This window comes from Macadamia integrifolia, chromosome 13 (genome assembly GCF_013358625.1).
Source record: "Macadamia integrifolia cultivar HAES 741 chromosome 13, SCU_Mint_v3, whole genome shotgun sequence".
Lineage (NCBI taxonomy): Eukaryota > Viridiplantae > Streptophyta > Magnoliopsida > Proteales > Proteaceae > Macadamia > Macadamia integrifolia.
Window position 1 is genome coordinate 23,492,660 of NC_056569.1, and position 11,651 is coordinate 23,504,310.

Sequence of the window (11,651 nt, forward strand, 5' to 3'; positions counted from 1 at the left end):
TCCGAATTCCTAATGGCCGAGCTGCCCAGATATGCTTACAAGTTACAACCATAAAATTCGATTCTCTTTTTGGGAAAAAAAAAAACCCATGATTGGGTTGAATTTATCTGATGGAATTGGAATTCTGATCCATCCATTATTAATTAGTCATAATTTGACAATCTTTTTGTATGGATGCTCATGCTCATCCTTGCTTGGAATCTTCACGTAGTTGACCATATGCCATTAAGTTGGGATAAGTTTTGGATGTTATTGTTGTTGTTGTATTCATCCGTGATTAAAGGTACTCATTGATTATTTTCAATTATTTTCTACATCAAATCTTGTGTACATACTTGTTCTACCACAAGAACTCTTTGGATTACAATATTTAATGAAGTGATTCCGAATATCATATGAAGACCTATAATTAATTCTTAAACTGAAACAAACTTAGATTATTGCAGAAATTAACCCACAAAGAAAAGCAGTGATGGATACCAACTCATACACTGCTCTTAATAGAGGAACTATACCCACTTTGAAGATCATAATATCTAGACCAGAGCATTACCCCACCATACTTGGAATAAGTCTTTGTTACTGGGAGGACTTGGGAGGTTAGAACATCTGCAGGGATGAATCCACTACCGGCTGCATCAGAAGAGGCAGGTAACCCTAAGAAGATCTTCCCAGCCGGAACCACCGTCGCCCATGTGTTCCATGAATTCAAAAGATTTGTAACATTACCAGAGGTGTATTCACAAGGATTATTGTTATAGAACTGAACCCAAACATAGTCAAAAAGACTAGTATTTAGAGCAGTTCCAAGATACTTATCAGGGTAAGGGCATTGTGGAGCTGCAGTCAAGTAAACCTTATTCCCTTCATTACTATAATTCGAGAGGTACTCAGCTAGTTTATCCCAGTATTCCGTCGATCCCATCTCGATGTCGAAGTCTATTCCATCGAGCACGGCGTCGCCGAGTGGTCTAGTCGATGATGATACATTACCACCAAGGAAGTTGTTCCACAGGTAGTCAGCAACGTCCTGTGCATCTTGGTTGGAAGTTAGAGTATAATTCCCAGAACCACCACCAAGGGAGAGCATCACTTTAAGTCCTAGACTTTGGCAATAGGTGATTTCACTACTGAAAATTGTGCAACCACCTGAATCTGGATCGCAATGGCCTGCTAGATTGATCTCCGGGGTCTGGCCGCCGCCGAACTTGTAGAGGAAAGCTATGTTCACATAAGCATAATTACCTGATGCACAGGTTTCGTTTAAGGTGCCTTCATTTCCATTCTGACCCCAATAGATTGCGATGCCACCAGCGGCGAGAGATCGGTGGACAAATAGGGTGAGCACAAGGAAGGAGAGGAGGAAAGGTAATTCTTGATGTTTGATAGCCATAACTAACTGGTGAGGAGTAATGAGTTTGAAAGAATTGGATTCTTTATATAGGAGGAAGAAAGTTAGCAAGTCTTTTCCTTATGAACATAGTAGATACCAATTTTCAAATTTGGACAGCTCTTTGCTTTGACAATGTAACTAGAGCTCATGAACAAGACCCACGAGGAACACATTACAAATTAAAAAGAGAATTCTCTAACTGGAATTCAGGACAAGGACAACACTGAGAAGATCATATATAACAGAACCAACCAACAAAAACTTATCATCTAATTATCCAGATTGGATGCACCCACCAATTCTAGAAAAGAATTAGGTTTCTAGGAGATTTCCTATTTTCCTTTCCTTCGGAATGAAGATATATCGGGTCTTCATACGAGAACCATTCTCCTACGATTCTGATCCACACACATGGAATCTAGTCCGTATTGTGGATTCTAGCTGGATTCCATGTGTATGGATCAAGATAGTACGAGAACCTGATTAGGAATAACTGCTTTACATTTATCATCCACATCCACACGGATATCACTAGTGATAGAAGGTGTAGTCATCCTGATTATTACAGAAAATACAGAAGTTTCTCTCCTTCCGTATGTGGTCGGTAGTAGGACAAATTGCTAGTTTGACCATGCACCCAATAGAATCCCCCTTCAATGTCTTCTAGGCCCACTTGGCCTCTAAAACGACACTACTCCCTGATGGCCTTCTAGAAGGAGAAGGTTAACATAGTTTCAAAATATTTCCCCATCTTAGTAGAAGGGTAGTAAAAAAATTAGATGATCTCTACTCTCTAGACCCGCTCAATAGAAAGGAGTTCATCAACACATTTTTCTTATGAAGCTGATTTTTGGTAGGTAGGTAGACTATTTTACCAAGCTCCTCCAAGTAGTTTCCGTGTGCTTAGGAATACAACTCTTGAACCACACCCGATGCACCTTTAGAGAATGATACCTCAGAATGTTATAACTAATCTAGTAGAGAAGCGTTAGAAGGGAACCATTACTAAACCAGGCTTGATAAACTCCATTGAAACTAAAACTTGACATGTGAACGATGAATCTTGAGCTCTGTATGTCTATAAAATTTCAACCCTTTTCCAACCTCCCATATAGCAAAACTTGGTGTTCTTCTATGAATTCCCTGAACAGTATACTGACTTGGAAAAGGTCAACTAACTTATTCAAAAGTTTCATCTCCTATTTCAATATTTTTTTAAAAAGACTTATGGAGCTTATAGGCAGTCATAGCTCTTCATATTTTCAGAGTTCAAAACAATATTACACACATTTATCCTTACCCTTGACCATGTCTATATAATTCTGGATATCTTGTACGGCATATGCTTATTATTAGAATATACCATTAGGTATATAACCATTGGGTATATAATATGTTCAAAGAAATGTTATATATATATATATATATATATATATTACCAGATTTGACTTATTCTTTCAAACAAAACCATAACATTCAGTGGACCTTCACCAATCACCATGGTGATATGATTTTGGTTTTATCATTAACTTAACAATCTTTTGTTCATAGTCTAAAATACCTTTCTCTCGTCCAACTAGAGAGTCAAATAGGGTGGATGAAATGATTTTATCCATCTACGGTAGAGAAAAACTTGATCCTAATCATATAAAAAAGTAATTATCTTGCAACTTGATTAAGGTCAACTGTCATCATTCTTTGATAGACATAATTAATTAAGATGGACTAACATATGAGAGAGACTAATGAAAGACTTTGAATTGAATAATTCATATGAAAAATAAAGGGAAAATTATATGTGAGCCTGAGTTTCCCTTCATCTAGAACCACTTAATTCATGGATCTTTTGATGAGATTGAGAAAAGATATTTTCGACCTTTGTAAATATGGGTGAGAGTTAATGATTCATTTATGTTAATTTGAACATTTTTATAAAAAGGAAAAGAAATTCATTAATAAGAAAGGAAGGATTTTACATCAATGTAGGAATTAAGGTTATAGAAGGAGGTTCGCTTTGAAGGATCTTATATTTATGTCAGTTTGGACATTTGCATCATTACAAAGACATCTCTCAGACTAAAAGACCTAGTTTTGTCTAAGATTCTAAGGTTCTAAGATTATGTTTTTGCATTCGCTGAAGTATACAGACGTCTCATTAAAAATGCAAACATATGCACCAAAGTGGGGCAAGAATTGGGAGATTGATGTTGGATCCCCAAATTGTGGATGTAAAAAAAATGTTGTGTCTACACAAATAAATGAACATTTGTCCAAGGATGCAGACGTCTCCTTAATTCACACGAATGTCTCTAGATCATGTAGACGTCTCTTAAGTTAAGTGGGCGTACTCTGACGAAGGAAACATATAATTTACATGTATAATTCTACAGGAAGTGTTTCCGAAGGGGGAGTGCGGCTCCTGCACTTGCTCAAGGGTCAATGTGAATGCACGAAGAAGCATCAATAGGGATATTATTTTGCATTTCTTGGAGGGTGGGAAGTTGATTATTTTGCGGCCCTATGTGTCTTAGCATAGGATTAATAATCATTTTTCGATAAGATTGGATTGGGCCAGACCAAGACCTCAACCCAAGCTTGGCCAGTGCAAGCTCTAGTTAAAAATGAGAAATACTTACGGAACAAGTTATTTGTTCATAACGATCACTCTCGTTGCGTTAAGCAAATTGAAAAGAAATTGGATGGAAGTCAAAAGTGATATCATCAACCCACATTTATACTATGTCAACTTACCAGTTCTACTCATACTGAAAAAAAAAATTGTACAAAATTTATCTACTGTGAGTTAGTGAGCGACAATGAAAATCCAACAATTGAAAAAATGAGTTAGTGAGTGACAATGAAGATCCAACAATTGGAGAATATGCCGAGACCTTTTCAACTGTTGAATTTTCATTGCTGTCACTCAGCGCTCACCATGAAGACCTTGAACCTGCGATTCATAAACAAATAGATAGCTTACAAGCCGCCTTCTAGAGAGTTGACATCCACTTTGGTGATAAGAATGATTTTTTTTTATTATTATTATTATTTTTTTTTGACAATGTCTGCCGTTAAACCCTGTAGATCACCCCATGTGAGTGATGAAGAGAGGTCCACGATTTGGGTTATTCCATGCTTGGAAGAAGAAACAGAAAAAGAAATAAATATAGTGATAATTTGATTCTTTGTCGTCGCAGTAAATAGGAGGAAAAAATGGAATGTCTTTCCTTGTCTTCCAAATCATTTCTATTTTGTAAATTTTGAAAACTAAATTTAATTTACATTCATGTTATATGATTTGCTGCTGGGATTACTGTATTTTTGTTTAAGTTTCAAGTCACTGTAAATTCTTTGTTGGTGGAGACTGGAGAGGGTATAATCAAGGATTTTAATTGGGAGTGTAATAAACTAATATTTCCATGAAATTATGATAGAAATAACGAATCCAGCTCTTATTTTTCCTCTTCTGTTCCTTCTTTTTTTCCAATTTAGGATAAGATTGAGGAGAAGAGAGTTGATGTTAGATGAGGGAGAAGAGGAGAAGTCCAATACTTTGTGAAGAGTGTGGTGCGAGCTTAAGAAACCCCCACATGTGAAGCATATGCAAAGACATTTGCTTGAGGTATTCTCTGCTACTGCCACTTACCTTACTAAATCCCTTGCTTTCATCTTTTCTGTTTCTATTTTATTTAATTTTTCTGTGTAAGTTTTAGCTTCTTAACCCAATTTGAAATTCCTGATAAATGACTTGATGATGTGCTCAGCTTCAAGAGATTGAACCTTTCTGGCTCGGAATGGCTAATCACCGAGTCTGTTTCGATGTTCTTTTCTTTAACCCTGTTTTCCTTTGTGGGTTTCGATCGTTGGCGCTTGGTAGTGACAGATCAATGCCAGGCTTTGTTTAATTCTATGGTGTTAGATTTTTTATGAATCTTTCGGTTATATTCTACCTTTTAACTGCCAATGATTTATTGAAGAGTGAATTTGGTCCCTTTGAAGTAGAAGGAAATAGTTTTGAATTTTGTGGAGTGGTAGTTTAGTTGAGGGTAGAGGGCAGACCTTGGCGCAACAGTAAGGTTGCTCCATTGCTGAGTGGTCGCAGGTTCGAGTTAGGAAACAGTCTCTCTGCAAAGTGGAGGTAAGGCTGTGTACATTATGACCCTCCCAAATTCTGCATTGGCGGAAGCCTCGTGCACTGATAACACCTTTTTTGGTTGTTTAGTTGAAGTAATGCTTGGATTCTTCTTTTACTTTTATAGTTGTGTGGTGCAACATATTAAAACCAGGTTTGGGGGAGATATGCCTTGTTGCTGCGCATTATTTACTAATGCAGTCTATGTGATGGAATGATCTACTCAAGCGTCTTGCGTTTTTATATGACCAATTCAATTGAAAAAAAAGTAACCTAAAAGCTGTCTAGCTCAGACATGGCCATGAGGTTTGAAGTTTTTCAAATGAAATTGATTGGCAAGTTGAACAAGGTTGTATATATTCCATAACTGCGTGCTTGGTAGAACAACAGTACTGTTTGAGTAGAAGTAGTTTTGGCAATAGGACTTGTTATTTATTTGTTTGTTTTTGGAAATCCTGTTGCTTTCTCTAAGCATTGAGCTGGTATTTTGGTGTCCATATAGATTTAAGGAGTTTCAATCTTGCAGGGTTTAGGTCTCTCTCTTCCCCACCCCTCTCTTTTTTCTCTTAATACATTTTCTAGTGATTAAGATATTGCGGAAACTAGTGGATGGATACAGTGTGAAGCATTGGTCCCATTTGAAGAACTCCAAAATGCAAGAGGTTTTGTAGACTTAATCTTGAATGGACCAGTACCAGGTGGGGGGGACCTCCTGAGAAGAGAAGATATCTCCATCAAGCAAGCCTCAGTCATGCACAGTCTCACTTGTAATGATTTTAAGATTTGTTCATTTGTTCTGCAAAGGATGTTTACTAACCGACTAGATGGCTGCCCATCATTCTACAGGAGAAATGATCACTTGACCCATCACCTGCTCCAGCACCAAGGGAAGAGTTTTCAATTGTCTTGTAGATAAATGCACTCGTAGGTCTGCATTTCAAGGTAACATGAAGTGACATGTGAGGGAGATTCATGATGAACAAGAGTCTTCCTCCTGTGATACCGGGGGTCGAAAGAAACAGGTTTTCAAGGACTGTGGAAAGGTGTTTGAATTTGCATCAAAGCTGTGGAAACATGAGGATTCCCATGGTAAATTAAGTAATTGATCAACCTTCCCCTACCCCCTCTCTAGATAGTAACTGATCCCTTTTGTGTACAAGGATACTAACTGTATCAAGAGCCCCCTATATAGGCCTATAAAAGTTTCCGTTACTTCATTTTCTGTTGCCACTGATGAAAATAGTTTTACTTGTAGTTACTTGTTACAGCTCTTGCTGTGTTAAACTTTATAAGGAACAGAGCATCAATCAGATTTTCTTATATAGTTATTCATTTTCAGTTCTTTCTGAAGTCCACTTAATGGTGATTAGTTATTTGCCATTACTTGCAGAAATCAAATTTAAATCAAGACATAAAGGCAGCACAACTTGAGGTCAGACCATTTGCCTGCTGAATACATTACATGGTTACTCTCTGGAGTATGTTATGAGATATGCAATTGTTGTTTAATAGGAAATTGTATGCTGTAGAATGGCTAGTAATTTGAGCAATCTTGATGCACAGTGCGGCTGTTGCTCCTTTTTTACGAAAGCAGGTGGCTTTACAGTAGTAGTTGCAGCTTAGTTAGAGATGGTGGTACCCTTTAAGGTTCTAACAATTGATAAATCAGTTGGTAGAGTTGGATTCTGATGCAGGTAACATGTGCTCATAATCTTGATAACTCTTCTAGCTGTTTCAGTTCTATACTGTGGCAGTATATATTGATGCCTAAACTTTGAAGACATGTCCATATCACATTCTTGTTGATTTTTAGACTAATCAGTCATTACCATGTATTGAAATATGTTTTGAAATTCATTTTAGTTTTGACTGTGTTTCAAGAAAAAAGATCAAAGAGAAAAGAAGGGGAAACAGCCCAAATCAAGCCTTCATGTGAAGCTTACCCTCAATATAAACTGAAAACTAATATGTGGTAAATCAAAATATAGACTCCCACAAGCTTGATTTACAAACAATGAACCCCAACCTGAATCAAGCATATGAATGAACTAGCTAGCTAAGATCCTGTTTACACCAAAGTCAGAAACAAATTTCTCCAATTTTTTTATTTTTGATAGATCTTAAAAACCTTTCAATTACTTAAAAAAATTGAGACAAACACAACTTGGTTGGGCTTGGGGATCATCTGTTCATAACTAGACTGATTTTGGTTTATCTAACCAGTAACATAATTGGAATAGAATCCAACATAAATGGGTCCATCCAATAGTTGGTTCCATTATCTCATAATGTGACAACATGACCAATACTTGGTTTTGTCTATCCAAAGCTAAAAAAGGATGGTGAGTGAGGAGTTGGACAATTTAAGTACAGGACTAAGCATTATCTGAAAGAAGAGAGGAGGTTTTTTATAATAACAAACAAACCACCTAACTATAATTGATGAGCCCAAGAAGGATGCAGGTGACATTAATTGTATAATCGGGTCGGGTCAGATTTGACCCGGAATTTGTATTTTGGATAAAGAAAAACCCCAACTTCGAAAGTGACAGCATGGTTGCTGGTTGGTATTTAAGTAAGGGGGTGGGTTTGGTCAAAGAATTACCTAACTCTGAGCTATATACACTGCGAGAAGGGGATATTTTATTTAGGCAAGTATTTTCTTTCCTCGAGAGGCCCCAACGCCCAGATAGAGGGGCTTGCAACCTTGTGTTTGTGTCTGTCCTTTTTTATTTTTTATTTTTTTGAGAGAGGGTTTTGTAAAAGACAGCGCGGCTTTTCCACCAGCATTGGAACCAAAGCACATGTGGAACTTTTGCCTTTCATGTGGAGCAGGGTGGTTGCTTCACCCTTCCATGTGTCTTGCATAGGGGCCAAATTGCTTTTTACGGTTCTTTTCTCCTTTGTATTTCAATTCATGAACACACCTAGGTCGAATATGGGAAGGTGGACAAGGTAGTAGAGATTGGTCAATGCGGGCAGCTTGGCTATGCAGCCCACTGGCTGCCTGGCTGGGTGCAGCCGTAGTTGGATATACCTAATTAACCCACCCCACCCAAAAAAAATTGATAGAATTGATTCCATTTATCTACTCTAAAAATATCGCGTGAAGAATTTATGGCTATGGAAAATGACACTGTCAAAAACCATAATCTGTCTCATCAGTCAATATTGAATGTATATTGGACATAAAATCATTTGAAAAACATATTTAAGAATAATTATTTAGATAATAATATAATTTAAAAGCATTTGTAAGCAATTTATAGAAGTGCCATCGAGCTCTGAGTTTCATCTAATGACAGTGAAAAAATTATCTCTGGATCTTTTCTCTAATTGAGATGTGGATTCCATCTTAAAAATCTCTTCCATTCATAGAAGAACAATATGAATCAAACGCATTGATATGTAGTTAAAGGTCGAATTGCAATGGTAATGACCTTTTAGGAATGGAGAAAAAAATAATTATTAGAAATTGTTGTTGTTAGATAATTGACGGTGATCCATGCAAGATTCTAAGAGCGATCCAATTCGATAGACATATGGTATGACTTCTCGCTTTTGTATGTCTCAATAACATTCTTAAAATATATAATGTGAAAAACCATATGAAAAGAATGCGCTCAAGTTAAGACATATGGACAACAATTGTCCATCATATCATACAAATTAATAGAGATAAAGATTCATAGAAATGGATTTAATGGATCCACTTTTAACGGTCAAAATGAACACATCATCTGTCCATATGGTAGAATAAGTGCGTTGTGATATTTGAAAAGTAACGAACTCTATGATAATAATGATTTGCCTAATAATAGATGTGATTTTTTTTGATAGAAATTATAGATGTGAAATTGAGAATAAAGAAAAAGGAAAAAGGATTTTTCTAAGTTCACAATAATTAGACCCACACCTCTTTATGACTTCAACAAAAGCATGTCTTGGGGTTATGAATCTCCCTTTAAATAGAAGGCACCTCAAGTGGAAAAACAATTTGAAATTAATATTTCTTTTAGGCAAAAGATTGGGGTAGACAACAAATTCATGAGATACGAATTTTCAAAAATAGTTAGAAAATCAGGTTTTTTTATTTGACTTGCCCTTGAAAACTTGATGAGTCACCGAGTCAAATATGGTCAAGTGAGTCTTTTTTTTTTTAATCATCTTCCTTCTTCCAGTGAGTAGTGACCTAAGCTTTGATTGCTTCACAAGTGAAAGTAATAAAGGGCTAATATTGAAAAGACAACAAACAAAACCCAAGAAGTTTGGGACCAAACTTCTTATCTATGAATAATATATTACTCAATATTAAGAGGAAAAAAAAGACTTAGTGAATCTAAAAACTTAAGCTAACTTGGACCTCGTCTAGTCATTTCTTAAACATGGACGAGTTTTTGTGAATTTTGATCAGGTTTCATGTTTGTTTTTTACTTGCCTCTTAAGTCAAAACCTAATTTCCTGACTATATTTTTAGAAGTAAAATGATCTACTAATAGCATCACCAAAAGGCAATTTATCGATCACTCCAGAAGATAAAAAAAAGTATGCAAGGTATTAGGAATAAGGATAATTAAATGGCAAAAGTATCACTGAACATGCATGTTGAAAGTATTTTTTGGTCAAGCATGAATAATTTCGCCACGTGGAGGGGCGATTTGATGATTTTCATCGTTGGATTTGTAAGGAATGGTCCAGATCAGCCATGTATAATATGTGAAATTAACATTCAATTGCTTACTCTTCTTGTGAAAGGATATCCTTCCGTGTATGTCTGTGCATCATCTTGATAGTAGATAAATACTTTGGTGGTCCTTATTTTTCATTACTTGATGGGAAATTTACTGCACCACCCCCTGGAGAATGCCACAATTATAAAACCATCCTCTCTGTTTCACCAAATTATACTCAGACCCCATACCGTCAGCCATTGTAAGTGTCAAGTTAAAATGACTGTTATACCCTTACCATTAACAAACTTATGTTTTAACCGTTATACATTTCTTTTTCTTTTTTTTATTATTATAATTTTTTTTAATCCAAACCAAATTTAGGTATTCAGCAGATAAAAACATAAATTTTTTAATCCAAAACCCTCTCTCTTTCTCTCTCAATAGCCCCATCTTCTGAAAGTCAGAGATAGTAAACCGCATTGCTCCGTTGCTTCTGGCCAGATCTCCTCTTCACTGGTTTCCTGGCGAACGGTCGTCTCTCTGTCTTGTACATCGGTCTAACTCTGATCCAACAACGGCATCAATCTGAATCCAACAAAACCCTATATATCTTGATCTGAATTGACCAAAATCAGCATCAGTCTCGATCGATTTCAATTCCAATCGTTTGATTTCCTCACCCCTGGCTCCGTTTGTTTCACAGATAAATAGGGATGAATAGAAATTGCTTGACCAGAATAAAGATGCCAAGGAAATCATCTAACAAACTTTATTGTCATGAATTGGAGAGAAAAAAGATTCAAAGTTGTCATGGATTTCAACATTCAGAAATAAAGGAATTGAGTTAGGAGAAATTACCTTTAGAAGAGTGAGCGACTTTCGGAAACAAACCTCAAACCGATCGTCCTCTGCAGTCCCTTACGAATCTCCTAATTCCTTCCGATCCTCTCTCCAAGAAAACCCCTATGGATCAGCGTAGGGTCGCTTCTTCTCTATGAGAATTTCTCTACCGAAATCCTCACTCTCACTCTCTTTTTTCCAGTAAGGAAATCCCTTTGGCATATTCTTCTCCTAAAACCTCTCTCCGCTTTCACCAATCTCAGATTTAGAGATTTCAAAATCCTCTCTCGGTCTTCCCACCTTTCCTTTCAATTTTCTCTCTGAAATCGTTCTGTCCCTCCCAATTGTGTCGAAACTCATTCAATAATGCTAAAACACTGCCCTAAAATAAAGAGAGAGGAGGATACACTCGACAAATGATCACTATATTAAGGTTGGCAAAGGGATTGTTCATCCAATTATCAATAACGAAGAAATGAAACGCAATAGTCGTTATGATCAATCCGAGATGGAAGAGAAATAGAGAAGGATAAAAAAAATCCGATCGCCAATGTTAGCGATGCCGCTGCTGCTATGATATCCGGCAATCGTTTAGGAGAAAGGTAGAGTAACT

At 36.6% G+C, this 11,651-nt stretch overlaps 1 protein-coding gene and 1 long non-coding RNA gene across 6 annotated transcripts; one reads left to right on the top strand and one right to left on the bottom strand.

Annotated features, from left to right (window-relative positions):
- Positions 1–333: 333 nt before the first annotated feature.
- Positions 334–1,394, bottom strand: LOC122058606 (hevamine-A-like). The gene has a single exon (XM_042621236.1). It carries the CDS (start codon positions 1,391–1,393, stop codon positions 485–487), a length of 909 nt encoding a protein of 302 aa, XP_042477170.1. The 5' UTR covers position 1,394; the 3' UTR covers positions 334–484.
- A 2,902-nt stretch (positions 1,395–4,296) lies between these two features.
- On the top strand, positions 4,297–7,387 carry LOC122059477. Of its 5 annotated transcripts, none has more exons than XR_006134059.1 (3): positions 4,297–4,406; positions 4,886–6,614; positions 6,916–7,387. It is a non-coding gene; the product is annotated as an uncharacterized LOC122059477 (long non-coding RNA). The 5 variants fall into 5 exon arrangements; XR_006134058.1 differs by lacking the exon at positions 4,297–4,406 and having other exon boundaries at positions 4,414–6,614; positions 6,916–6,957; positions 7,089–7,387; XR_006134060.1 differs by lacking the exon at positions 4,297–4,406 and having other exon boundaries at positions 4,414–5,015; positions 6,052–6,614.
- Positions 7,388–11,651: the final 4,264 nt, after the last annotated feature.

What these genes read in the sequence shown, in the direction of transcription:
- LOC122058606 (XM_042621236.1), bottom strand. Translation starts at nt 1,393, where the DNA reads ATGGCTATCAAACATCAAGAATTACCTTTCCTCCTCTCCTTCCTTGTG.